Source organism: Pleurodeles waltl, chromosome 12, assembly GCF_031143425.1.
Source record: "Pleurodeles waltl isolate 20211129_DDA chromosome 12, aPleWal1.hap1.20221129, whole genome shotgun sequence".
In the NCBI taxonomy this organism is placed as follows: Eukaryota; Metazoa; Chordata; class Amphibia; order Caudata; family Salamandridae; genus Pleurodeles; species Pleurodeles waltl.
The window spans coordinates 430,134,748-430,151,280 of NC_090451.1; the positions used below are offsets into that span (position 1 = coordinate 430,134,748).

Consider the following 16,533-nt stretch of genomic DNA (forward strand, 5'->3'; position numbering starts at 1 on the left):
TATTTGAAATTGACTTTAGGAAACTTCATAAAGCCACTATAGTACACGGAGCGCTATGGTTCAGATTAAAGCTAATGTTTTCTAGGGAGCCTCAGTTGACTTGGGTACATTGCAATCTGTCTTAGTGTATGTGTGTGTCTCTTATGGGTGTGTGGATGTGTAAAACATGAGTGTGAATTATGGTTCTGTGTATGTATGCATATGTGCACACATACACACCTTGTGTGAGTGTGCATCTTGTGCGATTGTCGCTTGCGTCTGTGTGTCTGCAAGCATATATGCTTGTGCGTATGTGCACTCCTATGTAAGTGTGTATGTGTGTGCATGTGTACATGGCTATACGTCTCATTGTATGTGAATGTGCCGTATGGATGTGTAAAACTTGAGTGTGTATTATTGAGTGTGCATTATTGAGTGTGTGTGTTTCTGCCTATGTACTATGTGTAGCCTGGGGAGGGCGCGAGGTTGCGCAAACAACATTTTGATTTTGCAAACCGAGCCGACTGGGTACTAACTGTGAAACATCTGACCTCTGGCATTAAAAGCTGTAAGTTGAGGGCTTGGGGGGAGCAATTAAGAACACAGCAGAATCCATGAATCGCCCTTCTGTGCTGTGAGGACCATAACCTGTAGTGTTGAGCATGAAGGCGACTGCGCCCTCATTAGGTGACCCCTCAGGGAGATAAACAGAGGGCTGTCATTGGAACCCCAATCTGGAAGCCCCGGTCTCTCCCTGCTGTTCCGGTGTGACTGTATTGCAACTGGCGTTAATGTAAAGTGCACGAATATCTCGGGTCAAGTTAGCGATGTATAGAAGTGCAAATAAAAGCAGTAGCGGCCTGTCCTTTAGGGCGGAGGAGCCACGCCCCCCCACCTTTTGCCCCTCATGAAGAGTGTCTGTCAGGCTGAACAAAGGTCAGCCTGACAGACACTCTCCATGTTCAGCTCAGGCAGCCAGGAGCAGACATGCGCAATTTGCGCACACTCCTGGCTGTCTGAGCTGAACTTTGCTGGGCTGAGGAGGTCACAGCTCCTATGGGCGTGACTTCCTCGGCTCAGCAAAGGTGCCTCGAGGCCCTCCCCTCGGTGACAAGGAAAGCATCACCAGCTGACACTCTCCCTGGGCGCTTCAGGTTTAAGCCCTGATGTGCCCAGGGCGAGTGTCAATCAGTATCACTTCGTCACAGAGTGGGGTGGGGTCAGCAGTCTCACTGACCCCATCCCACTCTGTGACAGGGCTGGGACTGCTGCCTTCCCTCATTGGCTGACCCAAGGTTAGCTAATGAGGGAAGGCAGCAGTCCCAACCCTCCTGGGACATGGAGGCTGAAGGTAAGTGTGTGTGTGTGTGTGTGTGTGTGTGTATGTGTGTGATGTTTTAAATTGAATGTTTGGTGGGCGCGTGCATGTTTGAGTGTTATGAGTGTTGCTAATGGATGTGTGTGTGTGTGAAAGAAAAAGTGCGTGCGATCTTTTAAAATGAATGTTTGGTGCGTGCGTGCATGCATGCATGTTTGAATGGTATGAGTGTTGTTAATGGATGTGGGTGCGTGTATGTCTGTGTGTGAAAGAATTAGTGAGTGTGTGTGTGTGTGTGTCCCGCCCACCCCCTCCCTCCTAAAGCTGCCAGCCGCCACTGAACAAAAGACAAAAAAATAGAATGAACAGCAGGAGGGGGTGATAAACAAATACAAAGGAGTATGGGTGAAAGAGGGGGACAAGAGGATACTGGGTGCATGTCTCTAAGGAAAAATACAGTTGAGAGTGGGAGGAGGGCGGGAGTGCAGATGCAGCGATTCTATAGTAAATTAAAACAAGCATTTGCAATGCAACGGGTCTCGTATTGGCTTGAGTTAGAGGTATTAGTGTTGTAAACTCCTAACCGGACTTTTCTTGCCACACAAATTGAAAGAAAATAAAAATGAGTGTGATTGCGCTCTGTAAAACGCAGCGTGATCGCGCTCAAATTGAAAACAAAAAAACGAGCGTGATCACGCTATGTAAAACCCAGCGCAATCACGCTGCGTTGAAAATAAAAATATAAGTAGTCCAGAAACCATGCTGAAAACATGGAGCCTCGTATGTTTTCAGTAGTCGGCTGGTGCACTCGTTGAGGGCTAAATACTGGAAAAGGCATAAAGTATGCTTGCCTTTCACTAATGAAATCAAGTGGATTTTAAAAGGCAAGCCCACAAACCAATGAAATTAACATGAGTGACATGGGCGTGATTAAAAGCCCAAAGAGAGATTACAAGAGGGACGGAGCGCTTGTGCGCTCAACCCTAAAAAGTGCCTGTAAAATGAAAGTAGCTAGTGGAAGGATACTGGCCCGAAGGAAAGGAGTGACCGAAAAGTGTACTTGGTCCCAGCTCCTTCGATGACATGGATTGCAAAAGCAGCAGCAAGTGAAAGCAGATGACCTGCTGACAACGTCCTGGCCAATGAAAAGCAAGTAAATCAGAGTGACCTTGGAATCAACCAATGGTAAGTTCAGATAAGTAAGGGGACGGTTTGTAAGCCCCTTTTATTTATTTTTTTCAAACTCAAAAGACTTTGCAAGCTCTGGGCAAGTGCTGTATAGGCAAAACATAAGAAAAACCACAGTAATTCCCAAAAATATATACCTTGTATCAAAACGATTCGCTTACCTCTTCTCTCAGGCACCGGCGCATCTGTCTGTCAAAATCATTGCAATGACCAATATATTTCAAAAAGTTATGCTAAAAAAGGAAAGAAAATGATTAAGTACATTAGGAAGTTATTCTATCGATGTTTAATATTTTGTGAAGTAGATCAATAAACATTTTATTGTTAACATCTTTTCTTGTTTTGCATTAAGGGTTTTTTGCACAGATTAGATATCACAAATTCTATGGTCCAAACTTCGACAAAGAGCGTTTATCCTAAAAAAAAAAATCAACTGTATGTAGGAAAAAATAGAATTCAAAAAGATATATTTCAAAAAATGAAGGCAGAAATGTTGTGGCTTATGTTGGAAAACACAAAATCGCAGAAGTAGCAAAGACATATTTTTACCATTATAATTATGAGTTGTATAAAGAACTAACCCAATCACCGTTTACACCGTCTTAACGTTTCTTTTCCTTACACCTTGTTGTGTCTACAGTTTGAGTGGATACCCCAGTCCCATCTGCAGCACCTTCTTACACTATCCCCTACACTATTCATTATGCTAACTCTTACCGTAACCCTTCCCTTAAACCTGACAGTGCTAACACTAACCCAACCTCTAAAGTTAGCCTAACCCATACCCCGACCCCTACATTAACCTCCACAACTTACACAACATCATCCTAACACCACTCTTCATACCATACCCCATGCTAACCCTAATGCCTCAAAATACCCCAAGACCACCTCTAAACTTCTCCGTACCCACATTCCTCGCTCAAAAGTAAACCCATGCATGTTTTCAACAACCTTTTCTCAGTTTATACTTATGTTTCCCTTAATTTTTAACTCTAGGAGTACTTCAAAGTTGAAAGTCATATCTAACAGCATGAAGTCAATGTCACTAGAAAATGTGGTTGAATTCTTTAAGGGATGTTTCCACAGCAGCACACCTTAATTAATAGTGGTGTTTGTGGTTTTAACACTATCCAGGTTGAAACACAAGCTTTATGTAGAGGGATCTATTCCATTTTACAATATTTTTAAGAACAGTCCTTGGGCATGTTCTATAGAGCTTCCTGCAGCTGGAATAGAAATTTATCAAAGTATGTAGGAGTACTAACATGATTGAAATTCATATCTTATTTGCATAGTTAGTGCGGAGTACAATGCTGGGAGAATACAGTATGACTACGGCTAATGACAGACTTCCTCAACAAAGCACACTGCAGCAGATGGCATTAAGTTTTGTCTGGCATTATTGAGAAGCATTTGGCCCTTTCATTTTGTTGCTAAGACTTCCATCAATAAACTTGAAATCTTTCAGTGGTTCAAAGGATAGCCATTTTGCACTGGTCTATACCTCAAACTGTCAGGGGAGCAGACTGTAGTATTTTCCAGATTACTGCTTTTTTGTATGTCAATCCCTTATTAAATGTTATGGCAGGATTAACAATTTAAATCTTTTCAGGAAGTTGTTGGTGAATAAACTTGATCTAAACTCCACGGACTGTAACAACTTCTCCAGAATGTCGGTAATCTTTTCAACCACTTCAGAAAATGATCAGAGGTAGGCCCAGTGTATAAAAGAAGCTAGTGTTTTGGGAAATAATCTACCCTGATAGTATTCTCGTGGTTCAAGAAAAGACCAATGTTAGAGTGCTTTAATGGGCAAGGGCTACAAGCCTCACTCTCTATGCTCCTCTTTATCAGGATAAAACTATTAGAAAGCCTACAGTATCAAAGTTTAACCCAAAAAATAGCATCTAATCTGACCAGACTTTCCTATCTAGTAGCTGACTGGACCAGAATATATTTGCCTGAAAAGTACCCACCACCTTTATTTAGCTTAAGAATCTGGGGCCGATGTATCATCATCCCAGTTTGCATGATTTTTAAGAAACCGCTATTTAAGAAATGCAAAATGGGATGTATGGAAATAGAGATTCGGTAATAGCGATTTCTTAAAAGTCGCAATCGCTGTTACCAAATCGCAGTTAGGTAATGGGACTCCATTCATCCCTATGGGCCTGTAGGCCCATAGGTGCGAATAATTTAGCATTACCTAATTTGGAAATTCCTGTTAGGAATTCGCAAATTAGGTAATGCAAACCCAAGGGTATTGGGGGCCTAAGGCCCGCTTTGATGCACCCCAAAAAAATAGTTGTGGACAGGTGAAGCTATTTTAGCGATTCCTTGAAACTGCACTGTGAATGCCTTTCATAAATCTTGAAAGGCATTTTTGCATTCGCAAACAGTCGAATTTAGCGATTCGCACTGTTTGCGAATGCAAAATTGTTTGATACATCTGGCCTCAGATGATTGAAAGGCGTAGAAGAGATGGCTTAAGCCATACCTAAAGGCACCACTTTTGACACTCCTGGAGCAGAACCATACACTGCAGGGTTGATCCTGATACTGTTTTCTAAGGCTTCATAGGTAGGGCTACAGCAAGTGTTGATGTCTTGAACGGCCCGTATACGGAGCTCAAATCCGTAGCTACGGCAGGACATCCAACCTTGGAAAGTCCTAGACTCGGAGGCGAAGCTGCAACACCACTGACGCAGATGGAGTGATAAAAGGTATTGCAGAAGCACTAGAGGTTCCAGATTATGGTTTTAGATCAGGGACAGCTATCAATACCATTCTGAAAGGATTCATCTGTTTGAGTTTTGCTCCTGAATGAAAACAAGGTACCTGCAGACAATTACGTTTCTGAATCACAGCAAAAGATCTGATCTCCAAAGTCAGGATGAAGAGGAATGTGTTTTTTTCAATGGAAGTGTTTGGTTTTTAGACAGACCTACATTTCCATACAAAGAAACAAAGTAGACACTGCATCCCTCAGTAGAAAAGATAACAGACACATTTTATAAAATCTAAAACCAACCAAACTTCCAGAACACTACTGGTGTCGACAGACACACTGAACAGTTAAAAGAAACAACACTTTTGTTTTTTATAAAACAGCATATAACTTCTAGAAAACATCTTAAACCTTCCGTAAAAATCTGGCAGGAACAAGGGCAATAGGAGGGGGCTTCCACTGGACAGAAGCTGAAATTATTCATTCATCAAAATTGGATCTGATGTTAGCAATTATGGGTTTAAAAAGAGGCACCTTTGCCCCAATATGATTGGCCAAATGAACAGCATGTACAGATTATTAGGACCTCAGACCCAAGACTGGCTGCCCAGTTTCATTCAAGTGTAGACCCATCCCATTTTCAGAAACATTTGCCAAAGATTTGGATTATAGCAAAAGTTAGGTACTTCCTTGTTAGAAATGGGGTTTTTGGTTGGCAGTCAGGTTACCCCCTGTCCAAGCAAAAGCCCTCACTCTAGTCAGGGTAAGTCACACACAATCCAAGATTATCCTGTGCCCACCCTCTGGTAGCTTGGCACGAGCAGTCAGGCTTAACTTAGAAGGCAATGTGTAAAGTATTTGTGCAATAAATCATACAATACCACCATATAGCACCACAAAAATACACCACACAGTGTTTAGAAAAATATATAATATTTATCAGGATAATTGTAGGTCAAAATGAATAAAGTTGCAATGTGAATTTGTAGAGATATCACTGAAAAGTTATATAAAGTGTCTTTAAAAAGCAAACAAATTCTCTTTCAAGCACAAAGTACCTGGTTTGGAGTGGAAAATCTCCTCAGAGGGCCACAGAAGAAGAGATACGTGGAAAAAGGGTGTGTGCGTAGATTTCTCCCCAGCACACATGGACATGCGTCGTTATTTTTCACGCGGGGAAGTCGTGCGTCGTTTTCTGGCGTGCGGACAGTCTCTTTCTGTGGATCGCGGGGATTACCAGATGTCCCGGGTCTGTGCGTGGATTCTCCTGCTTGTGTACCGGCTGCGCGTCGTTCTGCTGGGCGACAAAGTTTCGCTCTCACGGCAGGCGTCGCGTCGATTTCTCCTCTGGAGGTCGGGCGGCGTTGTCCTTGCGAGGCCGTGCGTCGAAGTTCCGGTCGTCCCGAAGGTGTCACGTCGATCAGCGTCGGTGTGCAGCATTTTTCTCGCTGCGGAACAAGCTGTGCATCGAAAATTTCAGCGCACAGAGCGTCCAAGTGAAAAAGAGAAATCTTTTTGGTCCTGAGACTTTAGGGAACAGGAGGCAAGCTCTATCCACGCCCTTGGAGAGCACTTTTACAGCCAGACAAGAGTTCCTCAAGGCAGCAGGGCAACAGCAAGGCAGCAGTCCTTTGTAGAAAGCAGTCAGGTGAGTCCTTTAGGCAGCCAGGCAGTTCTTCTTGACAGGATGCAGGTTCTGGTTCAGGTTTCTTCTCCAGCAAGTGTCTGATGAGGTAGGGCAGAGGCCCTGTTTTATACTAAGTTGTGCCTTTGAAGTGGGGGTGACTTCAAAGAGTGTCTAAGAAATGCACCAAGCCCCCTTTCAGTTCAATCCTGTCTGCCAGAGTCCCAGTAGTGGGTGTGGCAGTCCTTTGTGAGAGGGCAGGCCCTCCACCCTCCCAGCCCAGGAAGACCCATTCAAAATGCAGATGTATGCAAGTGAGGCTGAGTACCCTGTGTTTGGGGTGTGTCTGAGTGAATGCACAAGGATCTGTCAACTAAACCTAGCCAGACGTGGATTGAAGGGCACAGAAAGATTTAAGTACAAAGAAATGCTCACTTTCTATAAGTGGCATTTCTAGAATAGTAATATTAAATCCGACTTCACCAGCCAGCAGGATTTTATATTACCATTCTGGCCATACGAAGTATGACCTTCCTGCTCCTTTCAGATCAGCAGCTTCCACTTCAACAGTGTATGAGGGCAGCCCCAATGTTAGCCTATGAAGGGAGCAGGCCTCACAGTAGGGTAAAAACGAATTTAGGAGTTTTACACTACCAGAACATATAACTACACAGGTACATGTCCTGCCTTTTACCCACACAGCACCCTGCTGTAGGGGTTACCTAGGGCACACGTTAGGGATGACTTATATGTAGAAAAAGGGGAGTTCTAGGCTTGGCAAGTACTTTTAAATGCCAAGTAGAAGTGGTAGTGAAACTGCACACACAGGCCTTGCAATGGCAGGCCTGAGACAAGGTTAAGGGGCTACTGAAGTGGGTGGCACAACCAGTGCTGCAGGCCCACTAGCAGCATTTAATCTACAGGCCCTAGGCACATATAGTGCACTCTACTAGGGACTTATAAGTAAATTAAATAGCCAATCATGGATAAACCAATCAATAGTACAATTTACACAGAGAGCATATGCACTTTAGCACTGGTTAGCAGTGGTAAAGTGCCCAGAGGTCAAAAGCCAACAACAACAGGTCCGAAAAAATAGGAGGAAGGAGGCAAAAAGTTTGAGGATGACCCCGTCAAAAAGCCAGGTCCAACATTGCTTGATTGAATATCTAACTACATCAATGTATTTTAGCATTTCCATATGCAGGTTTAGGTGACTTTTGTTCCTCTTTGTAACTCACAGACCGCTACAATTCGAAAGATTCCACTCAATAATTACAAAAAGTGTTTTCCCAGCAAGGCTGGACTAAAATATTTTACTAATTTTTAACTTGTGGAACATAACCCAGCATTAGACTCTGGATCAGCGGGCAGGAAACTAAGAAAATATATATATACTCTCTAATCCTGAACATGAATGGAGCACACACCACATTGTTGAGGCAGGGTCTCATCAAAGATGGTTTAGGAAAAGGCAGCACATTCTTTATGCACTTTCCCTTTAGCTTAGAAACATCCAAATTTCCTTCTAGCATCTTCAAAGGAACCTCTTACAGTGCAATTGGGATTACTTTTAGAATTATATGTCATACTGGATAATAACCTTCCCAGCTTCTACATCCTTACAGTCTGATTTCCGCATGACAAACTTTGTGTGAAGATCAGGCCTAGATAAAGGTATGCAGGTACAGACACACAGATGAAGAGACCCTGCATCTTGCTCGCCTCAGCCATCTTGAATGACTCTCCAGAGAGGTTTTTAAATCCTGACGATATGCAAAGTTCAATGGATTGCGATTTGTTTTTCTCAAAATGTAAATAAAATAAGCAATTGCCTAGCACACTCTGGATCACTGCATTTGTGAAAAGGAAAAAAGGATTTTAAATCGTAAAGGTAAATATTTATAAATATATATGTTAGATACAATGCAGTCAGGCAGCTCGGCGGTGCACTCAGCTGTCAGTGCTAACAGGAGGGGGTAGACCAATCCCCCTCGTCATACTCCAACACAAGTTATGAAGAAACCGCTGCACACCAGTCTCTAAGTGATTTGCACAGTTGTAAATTTCCAAATAACGAACACCAACGCGACAGAGTCTTGATCAATGACCTGTCCTGCCCCTTAAGAGGCATTCTGGGAATCGTAGTCATACAAAACATAAAGGAGTATTTGAAAACAAGTTTACAACTCCCTTTTAAGCCATTTGCAACAGGTTGGATATCAAGTTACTGACAGCGAAAAGCGCCATGTTTTAGCTTTTGTTGTAATAATAGACCACAAGATTATAATATGACTCAATCTATTGGGAACCAAAGTCATTCTGCAGACAGCAGCTCTATTTGAATTGCAATATCATACACAAAACAAGACCAACGTTTTTGTGTTATCATACCACCAAAGACAATTTGTGGTTTAAGTAACTTGCCACCCGACATTTTACAAATGGCTCAAAAAGGATTTGTAAATGTGTTAGTTTGTCCCAGAATGTATCCTAATGGGCAGGACGGGTCATTCTATATATACTGCAATGGAAAAAGGACTCGCTGACTGTGATCAAGAATGTTGAGTTGAAACGTGTTGGTGTTTGCTGTTTGGACATTATAAACTGTGCAAATCACTGAGAGACTGGTGTGCAGCGGTTTTCTCAAAACCTGTGAGATATATATATAATATATATTTATACATTTATCAACACCCGTTACTACAAGTACTCCACAAAAGGACCAGGCACAGACCAACTTCTTCTCTGTTAGATTTTATTCACCACTATGCTTCCGCCACAACGCGTTTTGGCCAAACAAATTGTTCACATGAGCGAGGCGCCATCATTGCTTCATTTTTATAGCACCCACGTGACAATCACCACACAGGAAAGACTTACATGACTGGTAATTTTACAATTGCTACTGAGGTTGTCTGTTGCAATATTTACTGGTTTGTGCATTCTGGAGCTCTTGCCACAGTTTAAATCACATCCTTTGAAGTCCATCTAGTTAAAATGCATACATTTTAAAAACCACAAAGATTTAACTATACAAATTACATTGAAATCCCTTTTTGCGTTGACTGACTTGCCTGAATAACAGCGTTTATGGTCATTTGGGTTCAAAATTTACTCATAATTTACACAACTGTCAAGCCCAAGTGAGCTTTAAAATTCATATACTTGAAGTGTATAACACTGAAGACCACATGATTTGGGCAAATTACATCACAAACACTTTTAGCGTTCATTAACTTGTCAGTCCAACAGCATTTCAGGTCACTCTGGGCTTCACAATTTACCTATGATTCACACAAAAATCAAGCCTAAGTGGGCAATCTATATCAGTGGACTTATCCCGCTTCAGTGGGCATTGAGCTTGGTTCATTGCTTGACCAATATGATTTAGTATGTTGGATTGAGAATCATATTGTACAAAACTTTATTTAAACATAAATGATACCAAATGAAAACATGAAAAGGTATCCACTATCAATCAATCCAAAGTGAGCAATCCATATCTTTGTACTGATACCATTTAAACAAAACAAATTCTGAAATGCATGTATAATCCATTGTGTAAGTCCACCTTTTTCAACATGATTACTATTTTATACCCGGACACTCTCTTTAAATTGTGCTTAGGGAATTCTGGAATGTCAGCATCCAATGACTCACATGAAAAGGACCACAGAAAAAGTGTACATATATATATATATTTCTCCAAATGGCCCCCTCTAGACGTGCTCCATAAAGTTGGTGCTCGTGTCAGGGAAGGGCCAATCCCTGTATAAAATTATCCACAAATTGACAAAAGTCAAACACAGCACTCACAGGATTCTTGAGTTTCTTATTTATCTGATGATCGATTTACCCAACACCATTGGGTAAATCGATCATCGAATAAATAGGAAACTCAAGAATCCTGTGAGGAATTGGACTATTTAATTTACTTATAAATCCCTAGTGCCCAGGGCCTGTATATTAAATGCTACTAGTGGGCCTGCAGCACTGATTTTGTCACCCACTTAAGTAGCCCCTTAACCTTGTCTCAGGCCCGCCATTGCAAGGTCTGTGTGTGCAGTTTCACTGCCAATTCGACTTGGCATTTAAAAGTACTTGCCAAGCCTAAAACTCCCTTTTTCTACATATAAGACACCCCTAAGGTATGTCCTAGGTAACCCATAGGGCAGGGTGCTGTGTAGGCAAAAGGCAGGACATGTACCTATGTAGTTTACATGTCCTGATACTGTAAAACTCCTAAATTCGTTTTACACTGCTGTGAGGCCGGGTCCCTTCATAGGCTAACATTGGGGCTGCCCTCATACATTGTTTGAGTGGTAGCTGCGGATCTGAAAGGAGTAGGAAGGTCACATTTAGTATGGCCAGAATGGTGATATACAATCCTGCTGACTGGTGATGTTGGATTTAATATTACTATTTTAGAAATGCCACTTTTAGAAAGTGAGCATTTCTCTGCACTTAAATCTTTCTGTGCCTTACAATCCACATCTGGCTGGGTTTAGTTGACAGCTCCTTGTGCATTCACTCAGACACACCCCAAACACAGGATACTCAGCCTCACTTGCATACATCTGCATTTTGAATGGGTCTTCCAGGGCTGGGAGGGTGGAGGGCCTGCTCTCACACAAAGGACTGCCACACCCACTACTGAGACCCTGGCAGACAGGATTGAAAGGAAAGGGTACCTGGTGCACTTCTAAGCCACTCTTTTATGTCTCCCCCACTTCAAAGGCACATTTGGGTACATAAACAGGGCCTCTGCCCCTTCCAAATCAGATACTTTCTGGAGAAGAAACCTGTAACCAGAACCTGCATCCTGCCAAGAAGAACTGCCTGGCTGCCCAAACGACTCACCTGACTGCTTCCTGTGAAGGGCTGCTGCCTTGCTGTTGCCCTGCTGCCTTGCTGCTCTCTGGCTGAGGTGAAGAAGTGCTCTCCAAGGGTTTGGATAGAGCTTGCCTCCTGTTCCCTGAAGTCTCAGGACCAAAAATACTTAATCTCTTCCAGAAGGACTCCTTGTGTGGCAAAATTCGACGCACAGCCTGCCGGAAACGATGCACAGCCTGCCCCGCGGTGAATACTTCACCGCACGCCAAACCGGAACGACACATCCCGACTTCGCAATGTGAAGATCGATGCAGCGCCAGCATAGGACTGGAACTTCGAGGCACGGCCCACTGGATCGACGCACAGCCGACTCGGAATGACTAAGCCCAACTTCCAGAGAGGAATTGGTGCAGCGCCTGCCGTGGAGGAGAAAATTAGATACAACGCCCACCAGATTGATGCAGCTCCTGTGACTTGGTCCTGCCAGCGTAGGAAATCCACGCATCGTCCCTTGGGCGTCTGAAAACCCTGCAACCCGAAGAGGATCCATGACCGAGCACCAGAAATCGACGCACAGCCGACCCTGCATGAAAACTAAACGACGCATCGCTGTGTGCGGCCCGAGAAATTGACGTACACCCCTTTGTTTCCACGCATCCCCTCCTCTGCAGTTCTTTGGGGAGATTTTTCACGCAAACCAGGTACTTTGTGCTTGAAAGAGACTTTTTTTTTGGCTTTTAAAAGACTTTCACTTTTCAGTGATATCTCAACTTATACTTATTGCATTTTAATTATCCGATAAAAATTATCTATTTTTTTTAAACACTGTGTGGTGTATTTTTATTGTGCTATATGGTGTTATTGTATGATTTATTGCACAAATACTTTACACATTGCCTTCTAAGTTAAGCCTGACTGCTCAGTGCCAAGCTACCAGAGCGTGGGCACCGGATAATTTGGATTGTGTGTGACTTACCATGACTAGAGTGAGGGTCCTTGCTTGGACAGGGGGTAACCTGACTGCCAACCAAAGACCCCATTTCTAAAATTGGTGATCAGCGGTGAGGATCGGTCTTGTGTTTGTGCGGTGACATACAGTAGCTAAGTATTTCACTACCTCCCCACAGTTGACGGTCAACTTGATTTTTATCTCTTTTTGCAATTTCGTTTTTCCTGTCAGTTTTGACTAAAATCGTGTCTCAGGCTGGGTCTCAAGCAGGCGATTTTGACCCGGCCCTGTTGGAGACATATACTGTCAAACAGATGAAAGGGTTCTGCAGGGATATGGGAGTACCCACCCAAGGTGCCTCCAGAAAGGAGGAATTTCAAATGGCGCTGAGGGCCTGGGCAGAAGCCCATTCAGAGGAGGATGCTGAGGAGGAGGAGCCAGAAGATGGCTCCCCAGAGGATTATTTGCCATCAGTGGATGATGTTACCACTGCAATTGTGCCCCCTGCCAACTCAGGGAGCAGGGTCTCTGATCAAGGCCTGACCGCAGAGGAAAGGAGAGATACAGCCGTGGCTGAGAAAAACTGTTGTTGGCTTATGAACTGAGTCTCAAGTAGCTGGAGATCAAGGCGAAACAGTCTGAGTCCAGAAGTGATGGTGGCAGCATACATGCAGGACCTGTTGGGGAGAAAAAGGTTTGTATACCCAAGAATGTGGTGCCCAGTTTTGTGGTGGGAGATGACATTGACAAGTGGCTGGCTGCCTATGAAGTTGCACTAAGGGCCCATGGGACCTCTGAGGAGCACTGGGGGGCGGCCTTGTGGTTTATTGTACCAGCAGTGGAGAGGGACACACTTCTTACACTAGCTCCACAGAATAGAAATGACTATTCACACATGAAAGCTGCTTTACTGGCCAAGTTTGGGCTGACCCCTGAGAAATACCGTCAGAGGTTCAGGGACAGCACCAAACTTTCAACACAAACCTGGGTAGATTGTTATGATTTCTCCAACAAGACATGGGATGGATGGGTACGGGGCAGCAAAGTAGATGATCACAAATGGTTATATGACTTGATTCTGAGAGAGCATATGCTCAGTATATCTTTTACAGAGTTGCGCCAGCACTTAGTAGATAGTAAGCTGACTGATCCCAGGAAGCTTGCTGGGGAGGTGGACCTTTGGATTAGCACCAGAGTGTCCAAGAAGGCATCTGGGGGAGGATACCCACAAAGGTGGTCAGGGTTCCCACCAGAAGAAGGAGGGGGAAGATAAACTTAAAGAGAAGGTGTTCTCCAAAGGCCCCCAAAAGAATTCGCGGGGGTGGTAACCATTGCTCTTCTAGATTTGGGAAGAAGCCAGGGTATTTTGATAAAACATCAGGGAAATTCATCCCCAAATACTTAGAGTGCTACCAGCATGGGCACTATAAGGGCAACTCACAGTGTTCCAAAAGAGCACAGTCCACCACTGGACAGACACCTGGGTCGGCTAGTGTAGCGCTCGGGGGGTGACAGTCCTAGTTAGCTTTGGGGGGCAGGTTTCCCTAGTGACCCTGAGAGAAAGAGAGATGGTGCCTAAAGCCCACATGCCAGAAAATACTTCAAAGTATAGGCAGTGGCTAACCATTGATAGGCAAAGGGTGGAGGCTCTGTGACACAGGAGCCAGTATGACTACTGTCAAGAGTCAGCTGGTGTCAGCAGAGCAGATAGTCCCTAATCCCTTCCACCAGGTCATAGTCACTGACAATCGTGAGATTCACCTACCGGTGGCTCTGGTTCCCTTTGAGTGGGGCAGGTGGGGTCTCTGGTACTCTGAAAGTAGCTGTGAGTCCTGCCTGTAGATTGTCTGTTAGGCACTGATCTTGAGCATACTGCCTGGAAGGAGGTGGAGCTCAGATCCCACCTGGAGATGTTAGGTTTGCCTGAGTGGGTCTGCATGACCACAAGGTCCATGACTGCCCGCAAAGGGAGTCAATTGCGTCTGGAGGCTGGAACAATGGCCCAGATAGCTGTAAGGAGGAAGGGCAAGAGGCGCAGAAAACCCGCCTCCGATGTTCTCACGGTGGTGGACGGGGCCCCTGAGGAGAAGGAGGCCCCTTAGCCAACTGGGGAGGACGTAGCTGACCTGGGCAACCTACATGAACTTGCTGGCTGGCAAGCAGAGGGTGGGCCAACCAGGGCAGAATTCTGCAAGGTGCAGAAGGAATGCCCCACCCTTGAGAGTCTGAGGCAACAGGCCACAGCCCAAGCAGCAGGTGACGCCTCTGGCACTCACCATATTTACTGGGAGAATGATCTCCTTTACAGTGAGCCTAAGGTTCCAGGTCCTGGGGCAGCGCATGTGCTGGTGGTCTCCCAGTGTTACCGGGCCTTCCTACTGGGTCTTGCTCAACATTCCCCTGGCAGGACATCTGGGCCAAGTCATGACCTCTGACAGGCTTGGCACCCACTTCCATTGGCCCAGAATGAGGGTAGCCTCAGATAATTTCTGCAGAGCCTGCCCCAGCTGCCAGGCTAGTGGGAAGAGAGGGAAAAAGCTTAAAGCTCCCCTGATCCCACTCCCCGTCGTTGGCACCCCCTTTGAAGGGGTGGGCACCGATACTGTTGGTCCCTTGGACCCTAAAACTGCTTTGGCGAACAGGTTTATCCTGGTTTTAGTGGACCATGCCACCCGCTATCCAGAGGCATCCCTCTGAGAAAAGTGACTGCACCGGTGGTGACCAGAGCCCTGCTGGGAATATTTACCCGTGTGGGATTCCTTAAGGAAGGTGTGTCTTACAGGGGCACAAACTTCATGTCTGCATAGATGAAGTCCATGTGGGATGAGTGTGAGGTGACCTACCGGTTTACCACCCTTATCATCCTCTATCCAATGGGCTTGTGGAGAGATTCAACAAGACCCTTAAAGGCATGATTAATGGCCTGACTGAAGCCATGAGGTATAAGTGGGACGTCCTCTTACCATGCCTGCTGTTTGCTTACAGGGAGGTGCTCCTGAAAGGGGTGGGGTTCAGCGCCTTTGAACTTCTCTATGGTCACCCTGTCAAGGGACCACTGAGCATAGTTAAAGAGGGCTGGGAGAAAGCTCCCAAGACATCTCCGCAGGATGTGGCCAGGTACTTGCTGGCCCTCCGCAACCAAACCCAATGCTTGTGGAAGCAGGCCAAAAGTAACCTTGAGGCCAGTCAAGAGGTGAGGAAGGAGTGGTACGACCGGAAAACCACTCCGGTTGAGTTCTCACCTGGAGACAAGGTTTGGGTGATGGAGCCAGCGAGCCTAGGGCTCTCCAGAACTGCTGGTCTGGCCCATTTGAGATTAAGGAGCATAAGGGAGAGGCCACTTACCTAGTGGACCTCAAGACCCCTAGGCACCCCCTAAGGGTTCTCCATCACAACAGACTCATACCTAACGTTGAGAGGTCTGAGGTCAGTATTCTCCTAGTCACAGATGAGGGCATGGAAGAGGAGGGTGAACCTCTACCCAACCTCCTCTCTGCCAAAGAAGGTGATGGGTCAGTGGAGGGTGTCATTCTCTCTGACTCCCTGACTCTAAACCAGAGAGGAGACTGCTATGAGCTGTTAGATCAGTTCTCTTCCCTGTTTTCCCTTACTCCTGGACCTACCCATCTATGTGTCATGACATTGACACAGGAGACAGTCCCCCTGTGAAGAACAAAATTTACAGGTTGTCGGATAAGATGAAGGCCAGCATCAAGGAGGAGGTCTCCAAGATGTTGACCTTAGGGGTTATAGAGAAATCAAGTAGTCCCTGGGCCAGCCCTGTAGTGCTGGTTCCAAAGGCTGCTGCCTCCGGTGCGAAACCAGAACTCCGGTTCCGTGTGGACTACTGGGGTCTCAACTCAGTCACACTGACTGATGCTCACCCCATCCCCCGAGCTGATGAGCTC

General features: G+C 45.1%; 1 protein-coding gene across 1 annotated transcript in view; it reads right to left on the reverse strand.

Annotated features, from left to right (window-relative positions):
- The window catches only part of CMC2 (C-X9-C motif containing 2), a 129,671-nt gene that overhangs the window by 39,737 nt on the left and 73,401 nt on the right, over positions 1–16,533 (reverse strand). The window contains exon 3 of the mRNA XM_069216907.1: positions 2,647–2,718. Within this exon, the coding sequence (XP_069073008.1) occupies positions 2,647–2,718 (72 nt within the window). The remainder of the gene's footprint in view (positions 1–2,646; positions 2,719–16,533) is intronic.